At 41.5% G+C, this 21,482-nt stretch overlaps 1 protein-coding gene across 3 annotated transcripts in view; it reads left to right on the forward strand.

Moving 5' to 3' along the window:
• The window catches only part of ACTN1 (actinin alpha 1), an 86,653-nt gene that overhangs the window by 60,525 nt on the left and 4,646 nt on the right, over positions 1-21,482 (forward strand). The window contains exons 11-20 of one of the 3 annotated variants that reach the window (XM_069950545.1): positions 3,615-3,762; positions 5,792-5,942; positions 6,935-7,043; positions 8,290-8,430; positions 10,559-10,741; positions 11,515-11,649; positions 11,755-11,934; positions 12,553-12,699; positions 19,527-19,607; positions 19,923-19,988. In XM_069950545.1, coding sequence (XP_069806646.1) covers positions 3,615-3,762; positions 5,792-5,942; positions 6,935-7,043; positions 8,290-8,430; positions 10,559-10,741; positions 11,515-11,649; positions 11,755-11,934; positions 12,553-12,699; positions 19,527-19,607; positions 19,923-19,988 — 1,341 coding nt within the window. The remainder of the gene's footprint in view (positions 1-3,614; positions 3,763-5,791; positions 5,943-6,934; positions 7,044-8,289; positions 8,431-10,558; positions 10,742-11,514; positions 11,650-11,754; positions 11,935-12,552; positions 12,700-19,526; positions 19,608-19,922; positions 19,989-21,482) is intronic. The other 2 variants (XM_069950543.1, XM_069950544.1) reach the window with 2 other exon arrangements.

Genomic DNA, 21,482 nt, shown 5'->3' on the forward strand with positions numbered 1-21,482 from the left:
TCATGCTGTAAAGTGTGTCCCTGCTGCGTTGAAAAATCAAGCAATATGGCTGCCCCCATAATAATGGACAAAAAATATAAAATAGAAACAAATTAGAAAGAATGACCATGTTTCTGCCTCTAATCGGTTAGACGTAATCTAAGGGACAGATGCCCTTTAAGGCTGGGTTCACACTACGTATATTTGAGGCTGTATATTTGAGGCTGTATAGCAACCAAAACAAGGAGTGGATTGAAAACACAAAAAGGCTCTGTTCACATAATGTTGAAATTGAGTGGATGGTCGTCATTTAATGGCAAATATTTGCTGTTATTTTAAAACAACGGCTGTTATATTGAAATAATGGCAGTTATTTACCGTTATATGACTGCCATCCACTCAATTTCAACATTGTGTGAACAGAGCCTTTCTGTGTTTTCAATCCACTCCTGGTTTTGGTTGCTATGAGGACCTGACATGAGGACCAAATACAGTCTCAAATATACATAGTGTGAACTCAGCCTAAAGGAGGTTTCCAGCAATAGGAAATCCCTCTGAAGAGCTTCCAAAGGCTAAGTAACAAACCCCCTGATTGTTAATGTGCCTGTTATAGCATGCCATGCTTTGTGTCACACCATGAAGCTGTATTAATAATAATCCTATTTGCAGGCACTGTGTGCTGCAGTAATAACATTACTATATTTATTTATATAGCGCCAACATATTCTGCAGCACTGTACAGAGATATTCATCACTCAGATCGGCCTCTGTATCAGCTCACAAACTAAATTCCAAATTCACTATTCATCATGTTTATGGAATATGGGAGGAAATTTGAGTACCCAAAAGAAACCCCGGCAAACATTGGGGGGAACATACAATCTCCATGCAGATATTGTCCTTGGTGGGATTTGATCCTTGTACCCCAGTGCTGCAAGACAGCAGATGTGTTTCTGAATGCCTGTACAACTACCTTTTATTCAAAGACTTATAATTTTTGTTTTTAGAGTAACAAACCTTACAATTCACTTCTCTTTGAACCACTGTGTTATTCTTTGTGTTACACTGGTGAGGAGATTTTGGTGTGTTGATGTGTAATGACATCACCATGTGACCTCATTATAGTTAGTTTCTCCTATATTTAATAACTTGAAGTTCGGCAGCCCATCATTGTGCAAAGATCTATATACTACAGGAAAAAATACAGTGTAACAAAACCTTGATAGATGAGGGTGAGTATATACTTGGATAGAAATACTCACCTTTGGTGGTTATGCTAAAAAATAGCTCCTATCGGCCCTATCCGTCCAATTATCGTTCCGTGTAATAAATACAACAATTATAGGTCAGAACCTATACAACGATCATCAGCTGATTGTTGATATAGGTTCTGACCTATAATTGTCGGGCGTCGACCGTGCACCGCTACGTGTAATAGCGGTGCGCAGCCGACGCTGACGATATGCAAAGAAGAGTACATTACCTATCCAGGATGCAGGGCTCCTCTTCTGTGCTTCTCCCCGGGTCCGCGCGCTCCAGCTTCAGAGCGGCCTGTCTCAGCTGACAGGCCGCTCAGCCAATCACAGGCCGGAACCGCCGTGACCAGTGATTGGCTGAGCAGCCTGTCAGCTGAAGCAGGCCGCTGTGAAGCTGGAGAGCGCGGACCCAGGGAGAAGAACAGAACAAGAGGAGCCCTGCAGCCTGTACAGGTAATGTATAAAGTTTAAACAAGTGCTGAAAGGACATCGGTAACTATGTCCCTGCAGCCCTTGTTAAACGATTATCGGGCGGTGTAATAGGCCTAGTAAACAAGCGCCAATCTAGCAGATCGGCGCTCGTTTACATTTATTATTGGGCCTTCATCAGCCCGTGTAAAGGTACCCTAACTCTATAGATGGCTTGGATGATTTGTCACTGTGGATCATCTAGAGGATTTCCTTACTCCCTGACATACACAATATTCCAAGAAAGCGACCTAGACCAGAGCTAAAAGTAACCACTCCACGTTCCCTGGGCGTAGGTGACTTCTTAAAATCACAAACACATAAAGCGGATCGTGTGTACACAATCCAATGATGCATCAACTTCCAAACTGAAGTTTATTTACATTTACCATTAGGCATAAAGACTCTATTGTGATACGGAGCTCAGGGAACGTTACGCGGTTCCTTTTAGGCAGGGCTGTGAAGTCGGTAAGCCGCAGCTCCGACTCCTGAATTTTATCAGGACCGACTCCGACTCCTGAATTTTTTCAGGATCGACTCCGACTCCTGCTCCTTCATAAATGGCCAGTCATATACCAGGGGAGTTATTTATGACACTGGCTCAGCAGCTTCTCCCTAATGTCCTACATGATCCTGGTGCAACTTCTGAGTGAATAAAGGAATACTGTATATAAAGCAGATTCTCCTGCGTGTGCAGAGGATTCAGCCAGTCTCCAGCCTCCATGTCCTGAACAACTCAGAACTAGACTAGATGGAGCAGGTGATTTTTCCTGCTGACAGACTTCTATGTTTCTAACTAAATATTCACCATACTTAAAGAAACACTGCTAACAATGCCAGATCCCTGTAATATAGCGGTCAGCCTGCTGCAGCCATAGCACGTGCGCACACACACAGCCAGCTGCAGCCAAAGCATACGCACACAGCCTGCTTCAGCCATAGCACACACACACGCAGAACACACATACATACACACACACACACACAGAACACTGAAGAAAAACACACAATCTTCTCCCAGAGAGGAAACACCACACTGAGGACAGAGGTTACTGCTACACTACTTATATTTTCTCCTACTACTCTATATTACACAGGATATCTCCATATTACACTGCTGCTCATATACAGTCATCCAGCATCCAGGAAGAGACCAGCACAGATCTCCCCCCACACAATGGACTCTTTCAGCTCAGAAACAAACTGCCAAATAGTGGCTGACAACTTTTCCCCGACCACCCTTATCTAATAGGGGCAGTGTCCTATTAGAATGTTGCTCGTAAAATATATTGATGAGCAAAACTTATAAAATTCATGTCAAAACTCAATTCAAAATTTTTAAAAGATTTTTTTTTTAAAGCTGGAGTCCGAGTCGGAGTCTGTACATTTTTCTCCGACTCCAACTGCGACTCCAGCAAAAACTAGCTCCGACTCCGACTCCAGCCAAAACTAGCTCCGACTGTACGACTCCACAGCCCTGCTTTTAGGTCTGAAAACCTGGAAACAAAAAAGTAATGGTATATGATCAGTTGGTTGCATATTATATATCAAACTATAGGTCTCCTTTAACACTCTATTTGCCACAGAAAATTAGCCAAAGTAATTTGGAATGCGGAAAATCACCGGATGACTTAGTACTGGGTAAAATTGTAACAATACTGGAAAGACCTAAAAAATATTAGCAGCTTGTCATTTACATACCACAGTCCAATAATAACAACCATCTGCAAGGAAAAAAATCCACCCTCTCCAATAAGTAGTTGGACCAATGCAAGGTTTAGGATGTCTGTCTGTATATTCTCATGTCCTGGGAAGCATTACTATATCCAGCTCATTGCTGCCTCGCTGCGTTTTCTTGGTGACTTTGTTCTCTAGCTACAAGATTGATCGTGTTTCTCTATTCCTTCCCAGGATATAAACAATGCATGGGGTGGTTTGGAACAAGCAGAGAAGGGCTATGAGGAGTGGCTGCTGAATGAGATCCGGAGGTTGGAAAGACTAGACCACTTGGCTGAAAAGTTTCGCCAAAAGGCTTCTATTCATGAAGCCTGGACTGATGGTAATGTGATCGCGCCCATACGCTCTGTACTAGATCTGACTTGTCACTTGTTCTCAGTATGATGATGAAAATACTACAGAGAGATATAGAAGTGTGGATAAATGTACCTATATGATGATCACTAAGTTATTTACACAGTACCCACTTACTCTATGCATCAGGAATGCTGTCGCTTATATCGTAAATGTAACCATGGACTCCTTTATTACCCCATAGAGGTTCCCTATTTTTTGGTGGTATGGATAGGTGGTATAGAGCAGTATACAGTAAAAGACAAAAAATGTACACCACATGGAAGCCTTTTTTTTAACATGTGTATTATAAGATATATGTTGAAGGTGTATATCATGTGATATACAGCTGCCATACACCTTGGATAGGCAGTATACAGTGTTAAAAAACAACAATATGAAAAAAGTGAAGTGAAGCACTTAGCCTGAAACACTTCTCCTGGCCAAATCTAATAATCGATGGTGCTGATATCCCGACTCTTTAAAACTTTTGACTTGTCTCTAGGATAGATCAAAAGTTTTTTTTTTTTTAAGTGACAGGGTAAATTTAATTTTTCATGTAAAATTATGTAATATACAGTAAGACTATGTTCACACAACGTAAGTTGTGTATTAATCACGGCCGTGATTAATACACAACCTATGTGCAGTGCAAAAGAAGAGCCTGTGGAGCTTCATCGAAGAGTTTCGAAACACAGGACCAGCCAGACATCCCTCCGGGAAGGACCCAGCCAAGGGGTGGCTCCTGTAAGGAAACCACCACACCAAGTGGCCCTATAAGTCAGTGTAATGACAAGGGGAAAACCAAGGCCAGATATCCATCCATATGTGCAGTGCAGTTAGAGGGAATTCCGGCCAGAGTGTATACACATAGTATACACTCCATCCGGGATCGCTAGTGGCGCCGCAAAAAACTGACATGTCAGTTTTCTGCGTCTGCTGTTCATTGAATAGCGACCACAGAGAACCTGTCAGTTCACACAATGGAGCTTGCAGCTTCAGCCGCACGCTCCATTGTGTGCAGCCGGGAATGCGGATGCGGGCGCGCACTGATGCAGCAGCATCCGAATTCAGCAGTGGGGAAGATCATCCGGCCAGTACTGCACTACCGTCCGAGATGATCTTCAGTGACACCATCTGTTCTGTAACCTGGCCGGGTCACAGAACGGACGGTGTTTTACTAAATGTAAACATGGCCTAATACTGTATTAAAGTAGGAAGCCTCAAGATATGTGCGGTTATATAGGTCACAGAACTCCATGGGGACATTTTAATCTTCTTAATAATTATTAGTAGTAAGCCCATTTTTTCTTATCATACCCGCCTCAGCTGCTGCAGGACATCTTGGGTGTGTACTATGCTGTTTGGAAGCAGCTCAGGCACATACATGGTAGCTGTTGGAGAAGCTCTTTGTACAGTAGTACATGGTCCACTTGGGAAGCTCTATCAGCAATGGCTACTACTGACAAAAGAGATAAATAGTATCTATGTAGTGTTATTCATCTTTTTTACATAGGCCCAGTATAAGTCCAAGCGATGTTCTGTAGAACCTCAGAGCTCTATGGGTTTGTTCAGAAGATTGCAATATCTTTCAGTGTTAGGCTGGGTTCACACTGCGTTTTTGCAATCAGTTTTTTTTCATCCATTTTTTGCAAAAAACGGATGAAAAACAGATTGCAAAAAACGGATGCATTTGTGTGCATCCGTCTTGATCCGTTTTTCCATTGACTTCCATTATTAAAAAAAACGGATCAAAACGGATCCGTTTTTTTTTGACTGACACAAAAACGTTGCTGACACTATTTTTTTGTCTGTTAAAAAAAACGGTTCTGTGTAATGACGTATGCTGAAATGAGGTATGTGTAATGACGTATGCTGAAAACGCAGTGTGAACCCAGCCTTACAGTGGGAATGTTATAGTGGATATGGGAATAGAAAATAGCAGATTCCCTTCTGACTGTTACACGGTCATGACACGTTCCGGTGCAAGCACTAAATGTTCTCCACTTTCTTCACAGGAAAGGAAAGCATGCTGCAGAAGAGAGACTATGAAACGGCGAGTCTGTCAGAAATCAAGGCGCTGCTGAAGAAACATGAGGCCTTTGAAAGTGATTTGGCAGCACATCAGGACCGAGTAGAGCAGATAGCAGCCATCGCCCAGGAACTCAAGTATGTCTGGCACTGGCTTTACCATTTTACTGGTCCTCTTTGTAGAGGTTATAAAGTGACGAGTTGGTAGCACACAGAAAAATATTGTGATGCCCCTGTGTTTCACTTATTTATATGTGTATTTTCCTAAAGTGTTACTATCAATTGAAAAAAACGTACGACATGTTAACAGTTTTTATTGGTCGGGGTGTGGACACTCAGACCCCCCAAAATTGATAGAACAAGCTGGGAGAAGCACATGGCTGAGCACTTCTCTCTCTGTGGCTCACTGCTCTCTTATTCTTGTGGCAGGAAATGGGCTTATTTATCAAAGGAGAAGTATGGGCCAATAGATTTTTTTTAACAAGGGCTGGGGAGGGCTGCTTCCTGGTCTGAGCTGGACCTCGGTCTTGACGTGTGCAGTCTGTTCAGCCAGTCAGTGGCTGAGGCGGGACCCGCTATGGCCACTGACTGACTGAGTGGACCGCACACATCATGACCCGGGTCCCCACTCTAAGAAGCAGCCGGGGACACGAAGACTGGAGCTGAAGTACACACCCACCAGCGCTGGAGCTTAAAAAGATCGATTTGGCCAGACTTCTCCTTCAAGGAATATATATATATATATATATATATATATATATTAGAGAAAATTTTTGACACGTCCGTATGAAGTTATTTGTAATGCTGATCTAGTTCTGTAAAATAATAGCACTTGTTCCAAACATTACATTTCCCCATTATGCTAGATTATAATCAGATACTTGCTGATAACTAGAATGCTGTGTGTGCACTGTATGTATAGGGTTATTTATGTCCATTATCTTGCTGCACTCATTGAATTGTTTTAACAGATGAGAAATGTGTGAATGGAAAAGTCAATACACAATCCAAGTAATCTGCTCAGCTTGTCGGCTCTCTTGTATCGGGACTCATGTGGTTTGATGTTGTATTGGACACATTATTGATTTTACTATGCGCTCACTGAACTCTGCTTCCTTTTTTCCGTGTAGTGAGCTGGATTACTACGACTCTCCAAGTGTGAATGCTAGGTGCCAAAAAATCTGCGACCAGTGGGATAACCTTGGTGCACTCACCCAGAAACGTAGAGAGGCTCTGGAGGTATCAATTCATTCTTTTCTATAACACTGCTATATAGTTATATAGGGATGTCTGATATATTATGGCTTATGGGCACACCAAATACAATATTATTCTTGCTTATTAAAGGGTAGACACAGGTTTCATTCTTTTAGCGTTTTATTTTTATTTTTTTACCATAGATTCACATTGTGTTTAACCAGTTTGCCCCCAGAATACATAGACAATCTGCCAAAAAGACATGCCAACGTATACTTTGGTGTACTTTGGTACTCTGGAGGAAAAAAAAAGTTTTTTAATCAACTGGTGTCAAAAAGTTATACAGATCTGTAAATTACTTATATTTTAAAATCTCAGTTCTTCAGTACTTATCAGCTGCTGTATGTACTGCAGCAAGTGGTGTACTCTTTTCAGTCTGACACAGCTCTGTCTATATCTGGAAGTGTCCAGAGCAGCAGATGTTTTCTATGGGGATTTGCTACTGCTTTGGACAGTTCCTGACAGCAGAGAGCACTGTGTCAGATTAGCAAGCATATACCACTTCTTGCAGGACATCTGACACAGACTGGAAGAACATTTTTTTTTTTATTAAAGTAATTTACAAATCTGTGTGTAATTTTATTGCACTAGTTGATTTGAAAAAAATAAAAGTTTAACTGGCTGACTACATTTAGTCTATTGCACTCACGTGTAAGTTCATTTTTTAGGCCAGTTGACTGTGTGTATTAGAATCAATGCGCCTTCACCATGGTATATTTTGGAACACATTAGTGCTATATCTTAGGGAGAATAGGATTTCCCACACACCACCGTCCTATTTAAAATCTAATAATAAATGTTTTCCTTGGTAGAAAGTTATCAGGCTTCATATTATTTGTTGCTGATAGTTGCTGATACCTGCTATTTCTGCAATTCCCTTATGTGATTGCTCCAAAGGCTGAGTGAGGGACGCTGCTCTAGAGGCTTTGTTCTTAAAAAAAAAAAAAAGTTTTAAAGGGATTATCCAGAATGAGAAGAAACACAGGTATTTTCTTGCAAAAACAGCACCACCCCAGACTTCAGGTTGTGTGTGGTATTACATAACAGCTCCATTTACTTCAGAGGACCTGCGCTGCAAAATCCACACCAACCATCTAACCAACCACAGGAGAGGTGCTGTTTCTGGAAGAAAACAGACATAATTTTCTAAGCCTGGATAATCCCTTCAATTCTATAGTGTGAAATCTTAATATATAATGGTCGTCTTTAATGTCTGATTATAACACAGAGAACAGAGAAGTTGTTGGAAACCATTGATCAGCTTTACCTGGAATATGCCAAAAGAGCTGCACCATTTAACAACTGGATGGAAGGAGCCATGGAAGATTTGCAGGACACCTTCATTGTTCATACCATTGAGGAGATCCAGGTATTCCCAGTGTTATGCGGCTTTTTGATGCGGTTTTCTTTGTGGCTTTTCATGCGTTTTTTAAAGCTACAATTGATTTTAGTTTTTTTTGTATTAAAACTGTGGTAAGCAAGGAGAGGCAACTGTTATGTTGCAGATTGAGCAGTGGAGAACTTGAGTCAAATGTAAAAATCCACCAGTGAAGGGGGGAGGTGGAGAGGGAAATGGGGTGTTTGTTAAAGGGGTTTTCCAGCGTTAGAAAAACATGGCCACTTTCTTCCAGAGACAGCACCACTCTTGTCTCCAGTTTGGGTGGGTTTTTGCAACTCAGTTCTATTGAAGCTCCATTCACGTCAATGGAACTGAGTTGCAAAACCCCACTCAAACTGGAGACAAGAGGTGCTGTCTCTGGAAGAAAGTGGGCATGTTTTTCTAAACCCTTTTAACATAATAGAAGTCATGCTTACCCACCCGTCTCGGTGCAGCCTCAGCGCCTCCAGTTCAGTGTTATCCTCTGGTCTCCATTTTTCTCCCAGTTCCTGTGTTGTTACGAACCGACAGGAACTACTTGCTCAGCCAGGTAGTGACTGCAGAGGTGACCGTGAGCAGTGGCGCTGTGGTGTGAGGTCACTGTCACTGGAGTTCTCCTTTAACTCGCAAGAGAGTCCTTGATAATCTGATACCTCTCTTGACTTTCCCCAAGTTTTCCTGTCTGGTTTAGGATAAGGTGCTTGAGTTGAGCTTTCCTCTCAGCATAGAGTGTAGGCAGACATGGATGAACTGGGACGCTGCAAAACTGTATGGTTTGATGTGCAAATCAGTGTGGTGCGGATTTTGCCCATGTAAACAAGCCTTTAAAAGGGAATCTGTCTTTGTTTTTTGTTTTGTTTTTTTTGCCCCCAGATAGGGCTACATAAACCTGGTGACAGATTCACTCGATTTGATTTTCAATTTGGACATGGGTCCTTTATGTGCCAAATACCTTTAAAACTTTAAGACATAATCATCCCCAATTTTTTGTTTTTTAAGATGTAGTTTTTACTGGAGGCCACACAGTGTTAACTATCCAAAAGCTTCTCAAAAACTGTGAAATATGTTCCAAATAGCAGAAAACATTGGAAAGTTTCTGACTTTTTTCTTGCTAGTAAAATTGATGTCTTTATCTTCAGAATAGGTCATACACATAGAAATGCGGTGCCTGGTGTATGGAGCAGCATGGTTATATTAGGTCTCCATGATTTCGCTGATCATTCTGCTATTAGTGCCTTAAAGGGGCATTCCACTCAAACATAACTTTTTATATGCTACTGCCAATGCCAGTCTCCTTCCCCCAGTTTTGAGCTGCTGATTTCCTGTTGAAGACACAAAAAAATAGTATGTGAGCTGGTTTTTTTCCATCTCCTCCTCCCCCCCTCCCTTCCGAGATGGCTGATGTTAACAAGTCCCTATCTGCAACTTTGTAGCAACTTTGTAATGCCAGAAGGGATAATCACAGTAAGTTCAATAACTTGACCTGAGATTGACCCTTCCAACATTACAAAGAAGGTAAAACGTTGCAGATAAAGCCTGCCAAGGACTTGTTTACATTAGTCAACTCAGAATGGAGGAGGAAGAGGCAGACAAAATCTGTGTTTTCAGCAGAAAGCAGCAACTCAGAACTGTGGGAACAGATAGAGAATGAATAGATAACAAGTATGGAATAAATTGTTAGTCTCTCCATGGGCAGCAACATCTGAAAATTTATAGTAGAAGGAAAGGAATCCCCCGCATGCCATCTATAGTACTGCGTTGTCAGTCATCTCATAGCACAATGTAAGCCTGTTTAATCCAGTGTACATTTACCAGCTCTTTTTAATGACTTAGCATAGAGTTGCTTTCTTGTGCTGTGAGTGACTTAGGAAGGAAGTAACTGTACATGTATTACTGGCAAACAGTTCATTTCTGGTCTTATCTCCCCCTTAAATGTATAAAATGAGAAAGAGCTGTGCACCATGGAGGGGACTCTCAAGGGCTCAGTAACAGCAGAGAACTGTAATTACAAATATAACCAAGATCATTAAAAAAAAAACTTGAAGGAATGGGTATGCTTTAAATCTGTGGTAAATGAAAAGCATAAAACATAAGCAAAATGAATCCTCTCTCCATCCAGGGACTGAGCACGGCACATGAACAGTTCAAAGCGACACTTCCAGAAGCTGATAAGGAACGACAAGCAATCCTTGGAATACATAATGAGGTGTTGAAGATAGCTCAGACTTACCACGTCAACATGGCTGGAACCAACCCCTACTCCACTATCTCTCCACAAGAAATTAATAGCAAGTGGGACCATGTGAGTTTTTTCACTTACTTTTCCCATGTAAAGTGATTGTTATCTTCAAAAGACATTGAGAATTTGCATACTGGCATATGATGAAACATATGTGACATATGTGACTAGGTTTATGCTGCCTTAAATGAGGGTGTCATAAACTAGTGAGAGAAATACTAAACAGATCAGTGTATTACCTACATAATTTTATTCTACCGTTCTCCTAATATGCAGGAGAATAGTATTCTTGCCAGACCCCCTCCCCCAGCTGCTGATTGACAGCTGACTGCCTACGCACAGCATGGATAGATAACTGCCAATTAGCAGCTGGTGGGCGGGGTTTTCTGCTTTTCATGAATATTGAGGACTACTGAGCTCATGCACATAATGAAGAGGACTACTTATCATCCATGTTTTTTAGGAGGATGTCTCTAGTTTATTCTAAACTTAGATATGACAGCCTAAACCTACTGACAGAGTCTCTTTAAGAATCATACAAAATGACTATAAATATAGTTACTTGACCTCAGTTGGACACGTTCCAATTTCATTGTACATTATACATTAGAGAAAAGTCTGACAATCCCACCGTGTTCCCTTATAGTAATTGCTGGTGAAAGGGAATACAATTTTATATAGGTTACAAAGAAATCTCCCTTGGTTCTAACCAATAGTTTTTATCATAGATAAGCCAGTTATTGCACCACACATAATTTATCTTTTTTTTTTTTTCCCCTCCCCACTACACTCCAGAGCGCCCCCCAATTTATCTTATGGTCATCCGTTTATTACAGGTAAGACAGCTGGTTCCCCGTCGAGACCAGGCACTGATGGAGGAGCATGCACGGCAGCAGCAGAACGAGCGGCTGCGGAAGCAATTTGCAGCACAGGCCAATGTCATCGGTCCGTGGATACAAACAAAGATGCAGGTACGGAGTTCACAGACTTCTATATAGAGTATTTCCACCGGCAAAATCTTTGCTTCAATTGGCAAACTTAATTTTTTTCAATCCATTTTGGCTGTTCTTCCATAGGAAATTGGGCGTATTTCTATAGAGATGCATGGCACACTAGAAGATCAGATCAATCATCTGCGACAGTATGAGAAGAGCATTGTGAACTACAAACCAAAGATTGACCAGTTGGAAGGGGATCACCAGCAGATACAGGAGGCACTTATATTTGATAATAAGCACACCAACTACACCATGGAGGTAAGTCAGGGTCTTCATTTCATTAGTACCCTAATGTTCATCAATCACTAAAGTTACTATAAATGGTTAAAGGTCTCTATATAATGTATTAATAGGGTGGTATATTGGTTAATAACCTGGAGTTTTCCAGGTGTCTGCCCCATTTTTACAGATGGGACTGCGGTTGTGCCTTATGGGTATTTTAGGGGGATTTTTCTGACAGAAGGATGATGAGTGTATTTTAGAGTATAATGGGCGCTGTTGTTAATAAAAAGTTTTGATTGGTCAGGGTCTCACTCCTGAACCCCCCACTGATCAGAAGAAGCAGAGAGAAGCACGCCAGTAGTACATTTCACTCCACTGTTTGCAGCGATCTCTATCCAGCAACTCCATTATATGTCTATGGGCCTGCTGGAACTAAATGATTGTCAGTGGGGAAGTGAAGCGTGCCACTGTGCACTTGTTCCTGCTCATTTTCCTGATCAGTGGGGGTCTCAGTAGTGAGACCCTAACCAGTCAAAACTTTTGACATTTTCCTGTGACATGTCAAAAGGTTTTATTTAGTTCTTTTTTTCTCAATAATTTTACACCTCTGTTACTGGAGACTTGATGTAATGTTGTGTATATTCATTATCCTAGCACATCCGTGTGGGATGGGAACAACTCCTCACCACCATTGCCAGAACCATCAATGAGGTAGAGAACCAGATTCTCACACGAGACGCCAAAGGCATCAGCCAGGAGCAGATGAATGAATTCAGGAACTCATTCAACCACTTTGACAGGGTAAGAACACACGGTTCTGTAGACATATAATATATATATATTGTATGGGGGGGACTTTTCTCTTACAGAGGTGGCTCTAATATACACAATATATTTTGAAATGTTGCTTTTGGTGCCGTAAACAGCAGCACATAGACATACATACTGACCATCTCAGTTTATCCCCTTTTTGCCATTAAAGTACATTTATGTTATGTTATTCGGTATATTCTTCTGTTAACAAAATGAGAATGAGGTTTGAGAGTGTGTCCGCACCTTTCCTCAACACTTAGTCACCTGTGTATGTTGGAGTAAGAGCATAAAAGTACAACATACTATGGCATACTAATGGTGTGCCCATAAGGTTGCATAGTCTATTTGTGACTGCATTTGTTCATCATAAAGGGGGGGGGATTTATAAAGCAGTCTGTCTGAGCCACTGTTAAAGGGGTATTCCACTCAAACATAACTTTTAATATGTTGCTGCCCATGGCAAGACTAACAATTCATTCCATGCTTTTTATTATCTATTCAGTCTACTTCCCCCAGTTCTGAGCTGCTGCTTTCTGCTGAAGACACAAAAATCTGTGTGTGAACATTTCTCTCTCTCTCCCTCCTCCCATCTGAGACAGCTGATGTAAACAAGTCCCTGGCTGGCTTTATCTCCACTTTTGTATTTTCTTTGTAATGCTGGGAGGGTTAATCTGAGGTCAAGTTGCTCACTGTAATTAACCCTTCCAGCATTACAAGGAAGCTACAATGTTGCAGATAAAGCCAATCAGGGACTTGTTTACATCAGCACTCTGAGAAGGAGAGGGGGGGGGGAGACGGAGAGAACAGCTAGCACACACATTTTTGTGTTTTTAACAGAAAGCAGCAGCTCAAAACTGGGGGAAGGAGACTGAAAAAATAAAAACAAGTATGAAAGGAATTATTAGTCTTAACTTTTCATATATTGCTGCCCATGGTAATACTAATAATTCCTTTCATACTTGTTATTAAGTTTTCAGTCTCCTTCCCCCAGTTCTGAGCTGCTGCTTTCTGCTAAAAACACAAAAATTTGTGTGTTAGCTGTTCTCTCTGTCTCCCCCCCACCCTTTCCTTCTGAGACAGCTGATGTAAACAAGTTCCTGATTGGCTTTATCTGCAACATTGTAGCTTCCTTGTAATGCTGGAAGGGTTAATTACAGTGAGCAACTTGACCTCAGATTAACCCTCCCAGCATTACAAAGAAAATACAAAAGTGGAGATAAAGCCAGCTAGGGACTTGTTTACATCAGCTGTCTCAGAAGGAAGGGGGGGAGACGGAGAGAACAGCTAACACACACATTTTTGTGTTTTTAGCAGAAAGCAGGAGCTCAGAACTGGGGGAAGAAGACTGAAAAGATAATAACAAGTAGGAAAGGAATTATTATTCTTATCATGGGCAGCAATATATGAAAAGTTATGTATGAGTGGAATACTCCTTTAACAATCTGGTGCATTCCTAGACTGTCTAGTGTAAAATAAGGCTGGGTTCACACTCCGTATATTTCAGTCAGTATTGTGGTCCTCATATTGCAACCAAAACCAGGAGGGGATTAAAAACACAGAAAGGATCTGTTGACACAATGTTGAAATTCAGTGGATGGCCGCCATTTAATGGCAAATATTTTCTGTTATTTTAAAACAACGGCTGTTATATTGAAATAATGGCAGGTATTTACTGTTATATGGCGGCCATCCACTCAATTTCAACATTGTGTGAACAGATCCTTTCTGTGTTTTTAATCCACTCCTGGTTTTGGTTGCAATATGAGGACCACAATACTGACTGAAATATACGTAGTGTGAACCCAACCTTAAACTGTCTGTGTTTTTATCTCCGCCCAGGGTAGATAGGGCCCTAGAAAAATTGACACTGTTTAGACATACCCAGTTAGACTGCAGATTGAATCTTTGAGCTATGGTACTAAAGTGACCACAGCTAAGTGTATATGATGTCATATATGATGTAAGCCCTTCAGTCTTGATTCCTGATTTATTGGGTTTCTCCTACTTTATTATTTATATAAAGGCAACTCATTTTTTAGCCATGTGCCCATACCTGGCCCTGTATGGCTCCATTTATTTTCTGCATTTAGTATGTACAGAATTGGGGTCATGCTTACAAAAAGTGGGAATTACAATTGTCATTTGTGACATAGGCAATGCCACAGTTCTGGGTGATTTTAAAAGCAACTGCCCAAATTCCGCTTTTTCTGCAGAGATGTAGAGCCTATGGCTTGACCCAGCAGACAATTATGCAGACATATTTTGCAAACCCCATCAATGAATTGTAAAAATTATAATTCCGTACACTCCTCAGTGCTGAAATTACAATATTTAGATGGAAAAATTGTGGAATTATATAAATCATTGAACGTTAAAGAGATACTGTCACGGATCAAAACGTTTGACATGTTAGAAAGTTGTGATTGGTCAAGGTCTAAGTGTTCAGACTGGGACCAATCGTGAGAACGAGCCACGCTCAGGACATTCCTCTCCTGGCTCTGTGTCACGTGACAAGACAGCCTCATAATGAAAGTCTATGGGGTACGTCCTTCTATTGGACACTTTAAAGTGTCGCTGTGGTTTGTCATAGAGACATGTCAAAAGTTTTGATCAGTCCAGGTCTGAGTATTCAGACCCTAACCAATCAGGAGAATAAGTGGGGAGGGTACTGTTCCATAGACTTACATTATGAGCCTCCGTAAGTCAACAATTGAGCCTGACTCCTCATTCTCCCGATTGGTACATGTTTGAACACTCAGACTCAAAACTTATGACATGTCTCTATGACATGTTAAACGTTTTTTTTACAAACAACAGTGACACTTTAATGATTTGCAAATAATGGAAAATGGAAACAAAATATTCATAGCATCTTAATTTGTATTCAGAAATACATACGCTTACACACCTTGCCATGTTATTAATGTTCGAGGAATTTTCTGCCAGGCTGAATTCTCTTGGGCACACAAATCATCACGATCCACTGCTGGCGGCTCCCTTTGTAATTGCCAGTGGATGACGTCCCTGGCGTGCACGTTAGGAGACAAGTCGAGACACGCTGCAGTCCATGGTAGCAGGTTTAGTCCAGGCAGACTGCTAACAATAACCAGAGGTACATGTAGGCTGACACTGTGGTCCCATCCTGGGACTTTGGAGAATTGGCCGTATCACTGGTTCTTTACGGATTCAAAGAAACGCTGGTTCTGGATGGTTTCTTTGCACAAGTGCATTCAGCATGGCAGAACATTGCTGAGATAACCATTAATAATCTTATTGATAGTCAAGGCAAGATGTTCTAAATATTAGCTTTTTATTATTATTATTTTTATATGTATACCATTAACATATCTATCTTGTGGTTTCTATAATTCCACGACTCTTGCATAAAGGAAAACTGATCGAACATCTCCTCCTTGGTGTCCATACTGGAAATTGTGTTCTGGTTAATTGCCGAGGCATTTGAGGAAAAAGCTTTAGCAGTTTAAAGCGAGACTGTGTCCACTATCTGCACCCCCCTTCCCCCTCCCAAACCGCTTGTACTGTCAGCTGCTTTTAATCCAAGATCTTTCCTGGAATCCGTTTGGCATGTGATGCAGTTATTCTCCTAAAAAAAATACTTTTAAAACTTGCAGTGTTGTGTCAAATTGGCGTGACCTAGAGTGTCTGTGCCCTAGGCCTGCGATGTCCCTGGGCAGAATTTCTCCTAATCACCGTTTGTCTGAACACTGCACATGAGCCTTAATGATCTAGCACATGTGCAGTGTTCAGACAAGTGATGAATAGGAGAAATCCTCCTAGGGGCATTCCTAATGATGAGGAGGGACTGAGAGGCGTTGTAGGCCAAGGGCACAGACACTCTAGGCCACGCCAATCTGACACAGGGCTTCAAGTTTAAGGCTGGGTTCACACTATGTATATTTCAGTCAGTATTGTGGTCCTCATATTGCAACCAAAACCAAGAGTGGATTAAAAACACAGAAAGGCTCTGTTCACACAATGTTGAAATTGAGTGGATGGCCACCATATTATGGCAAATATTTGAAGTTATTTTAAAACAACAGCTGTTATATTGAAATAATGGCAGTTATTTACTGTTATATGGCGGCCATCCACTCAATTTCAACATTGTGTGGACAGAGCCTTTCTGTGTTTTTAATCCACTCCTGGTTTTGGTTGCTATATGAGGACCACAATACTGACTGAAATATATGTAGTGTGAACCCAGCCTAAAAGTTGCTTTTTAGGACAATAACTGCATCACCTGCTTAATATGAGCAGTGTACATCATTGTATTGGTGGACCCATGTTAAAAATTACTCTAGTGATGTAGAATGCTCAGAATACTATGAGGTCTTTGTCTCAAGAAATGGCCTTTTATACCCACTTATACCAATCTTGTCTGAACAAGCTCTATGGGCGATGTTGTAGGACATAGATGCATGAGTCTGACTGTCAGAGCACTGCTGTCTGCAGAATAGGATGCATGCCACTCCACACAGATAGCACTGTCCTCTTTCCCTCTTTCATATCCTAATATGTTTTTATATCTGCCCGCTATATTGGTTTGCTACATTTTATATATTGAATAATAAAGGAAAATGTGCCTCTTTTATGTAAAAATAATAAGAACCCTTTCACTTGTTCACATTTCTGCTAATGATTTCTAGAGCCGAATCCATCTTGTATAATGGAGTGAATCATTACCAGTTATTTTGTTAACATGTAGTTAAAGTAAAAGCCTCTTTCCAGGGAAATTTAGAAGGTGTGTAGGCTCTCCTCACAGCATGCGTACAGGATAGAGAGTGACTTGTAAGGGTAATTGTATCTAGATGAAACGCTAAACCCCTTTCACGGTCTACATTAAATGTCTCACTACAAAGAGATTGGGTTGAGGTGCCCTGTAATCCACCACACTTTATGGCTTCTTGTAAATGGATGGTGAATAGCCAGGTATATACTTACTTCTAAAGCATAGGGTTTGAAGGAATAATGTGCTGATTGATCATCCATTCTTCTGAGTCTGCTGTTTTGTAGACTCATCTACTATATTATTAGGGTAGAAGGCTATGCAGCGCAGCTCTCTGCCACCACCTTTTGGAGGTAGCTTTCCTTACAAGTCTGTGTTCGACTCCATTAAGAAGCCTTGGGACATGACTGGGGATTTAATCAGCCAAGCCAGACACTCCTCAGAAGGAAAGTTGGCCCTTCTGTAGACAGCTGTTTTAGGGTTCCTGCCTCTCTTCAGTACAGAGCTGGGAGCTAGTACAGAGAAGCCTATTATTATTAAGTATCTAGTCATGTCCTAAGGCTTTTTAATGGAGTTGAACATTTATTTGCAGGGAAAATTTCCTCTTTAAGGTAACATCATAGAGCTATGCTTCACCCAGAATTCCCGGTGGAACATGAGTGGTCTAAAAGTCTACATATTTCTTATTCCAGTCTCCTTAAGGATAAATATTACCCCTTTTCTATTCTACTTGTCAATCTAAAGCTTTCATATTAGGCCAGATATTGGTATGTTTGTGCTCTGGATTCAAAATGTGATGGATTTGTTGGGTCAAGGTTGTCCTACATACATTAGTATTGACCTTTAGAGATCTGCTATGTGGGTGCTCTATAAATAAAGTCCCTAAGGCAGTGCTTGTGAACCTCATTATATTAAGGGTATGTGTATTTTGCTGAGGACCTCTATGACCCGACTGTCTACAACCATCTTACATTTAGAGTGAACAGGGAACTTAAGAAATTAGCTTGAAAGGTACTTTTGCTGGTAGGAGAATAAGGATGCAGGGATAAGTGCATTTAGGTCATAGTCACACAGGGCATACATGGAGACTATAGCTTACTTATGCTTCTTTCTCCTTTTTCTGAAAGGGCCACATGTTGCAACTTTTTGCTTTAAATTTTAAAGGGGTTATCCAGCGCTCCAAAAACATTGCCACTTTCTTCCAGAGACAGCACCACTCCGTTCCACTGAAGTGAATGTAGCTTAATTGCAAACCGCACCTGAACTGGAGACAAGAGTGGTGTTGTCTCTGAAAGAAAGTGGCCATGTTTTTGTAGCACTGGATAACCCCTTTAAAAAAAATGCTTAGTAGGTGTATTGATGTTGCCTTCAATGACCACATATTGTAATGGTATTTAAAGCAGACCTGTCAGCAGTAAAGCAGGGGTATACATAAGTCCAAGGCCAGCTATGGCTTCATGTCAGGATTCTGGGCATTACATTTTTATTGCAATAGTCTTCTCGAGGCAAGTTATAAACCTTTTCCTTATTATGCATATGAGGCTTAAGTGACCAGGTGGTATTCCCCAGGTGAGTCCAGCCCATGCCCTCTTTATCTACTGCCTGTCAGCCAAACGGATGCAGGTCGCATAGTGGACAGTAATAAAGAGGACTTACCTTGGCTCTTGCCATGCAAGGGAGCGCCCTATGAGCACCTAAGTCTTTTTGTTATTATGCAAATGAGGCTCGCCTGACCAATAGAAAGGACCATTGATCTAAAGGTATGCCTAAAATGTGACTAGCAATGAGTTTATTTCAACCCTGTTTTTTTCTGCTGATAGGTCCATTTTAAACAAATAGTAGAAAGAATGTACTCAATGTGCATGACCCCTATATTAGTCACTGTACAATGCACCCTTATCACCAAGATTAATATTAACTATGTTCTTTTTTTTCTCCTCTGCCCTGTGCATGTCTTCTGCATGATCCCAAATTCACACCCCTCCCACCTTTCTCTGTGCTTTCACCCTGTCGCCCACCACTGGCATGGCATGTCCCGGACACCTGAACTATCACTTTCTGTAACAAGGAGCACTCCGGCACACTTGGCCCAGAGGAGTTTAAGGCCTGCCTCATCAGCTTGGGTTACGATATTGGAAACGATTCTCAGGTACTGAAATATCTCATGTGTTGCAGATATACTGTATAACCGCCTGCCTTTGCCTTCCAGGAGCATTGGACTAGTGTTGGTTTACTGCATATTCAGAAGGAATAATGTCTTTTTTCTTGATGTTTGTGTGTTTCTATCTTCTTTCCTCTCACATGTTTCTGCCTGTAAACTATTTCCCTGTAAATACTTTCTTTTATATTAATGTGTATTCTTGCTTACTATATACTTTCCGCTACTTCTTTGTCTTTCTGACTGTCCTGTTTCTGCATTCCCCTTTCCTGTATTCTGCCCTATTCTTCACTGACTACCCTGCAGAAGAAGACTGGTATGCTGGATGGTGAGGATTTCCGAGCCTGTCTTATCTCCATGGGGTACAACATGGTAAAGTAAAACCTCCGCTAAGATGTAAACTGTGCAGGAATATTTTACCCATCATGATGTTTTCTTGGCTTTGTCTGACTGAGATAATCCTGATGGTCACAACTGCACCCATCAGATCACAACTGCACCCATCAGATCACAACTGCACCCATTTTTTCCCATTACAAACAAAACCCAGAGAGGGCATACCCTCTAATCCCATTCCCTCCCCAACCCTCCCCCCAAATCTTCCATCCAATACATTAAATAGTAATGCATGTGTAGCAATACTTTAGTTTCCGAACTTTTAACACAGGTTATATTGGTTCCTCAGCCTGCACAAAGAAAGTATCAAAAGTTAAGCAATAATAGTACCTGCCATCAGAAAACTGAAGAAGCAAATAAATCATCATCACACTATACAGATAATATGGCTCATAGGTGGAGACCTGAGGGCGCAAGATCAGGAGTATTCATCCATTTGCTCCAATTGCTCCTTATTAAAGGGACCTGTCACCACCCGTGCCGGGGCAGAGCTTGGCCAACCCCCCGGTGGAGTCCCTTATACTTAACCCGTGCACGAAGTCCCACTTCTGGAACCGCTCCCATTGCCGAGATATAGCTGTCTGAAGCCCAACGCTCGCTCATCAGAGATGAGTCCGACGCTCATAGAGAATAACTGCTCCATTCATTCTCTATGAGTGTCAGACTCATCTCTGATGAGTGCGCACTGGGCTTCTGACGGCAATATCTCGGCAACGGGAGCGGGTCCAGGAGCTGGACTTCATGCACGGGGTAAGTATTAGGGTCTCCACCGGGGGGTCGGCCGGGGTCTGCCCAGTACATGGGGTGAAAGGTCCTCTTTAAATTTAGTGGTAGCTTTCCGTTTCTCATATGCATACTTCTCAATGCCGATCAACCAGTTGACCTTCCCTACGAATTCCGCTACCGAGGGAGGGCTCTCATCACTTTGTGGGACTATTTCAGTTCACTATACACCATCAGGCTGGGTTCACACTACGTATATTTCAGTCAGTATTGTGGTCCTCATATTGCAACCAAAACCAGGAGTGGATTAAAACCACAGAAAGGATCTGTTCACACAATGTTGAAATTGAGTGGATGGCCGCCATATAACAGTAAATAACCGCCATTATCTCAATACAACAGCTGTTGTTTTAAAATAACAGCAAATATTTGCCATTAAATGGCGGCCATCCACTCAATTTCACCATTGTGTGCACAGAGCCTTTCTGTGTTTTTAATCCACTCCTGATTTTGGTTGCAATATGAAGACCACAATACTGACTGAAATATACGTAGTGTGAACCCAGCCTCACACATAATGATCCAAAATGGTAGAAAATATTAGGCAGCTCACCCCCTCCTCCAAGTGCCCCTCGGGCATCCACACTCCAGCCCTCTGCACATAAATACCTTCAACAAATATCACACCCAGAGTGCAGATGGAAACAAGAAACTAACCATTATATTTATGTATCTTTATGCTGGTTC

The sequence above is a fragment of the Dendropsophus ebraccatus genome, chromosome 13 (assembly GCF_027789765.1).
Source record: "Dendropsophus ebraccatus isolate aDenEbr1 chromosome 13, aDenEbr1.pat, whole genome shotgun sequence".
Classification (NCBI taxonomy): Eukaryota; Metazoa; Chordata; class Amphibia; order Anura; family Hylidae; genus Dendropsophus; species Dendropsophus ebraccatus.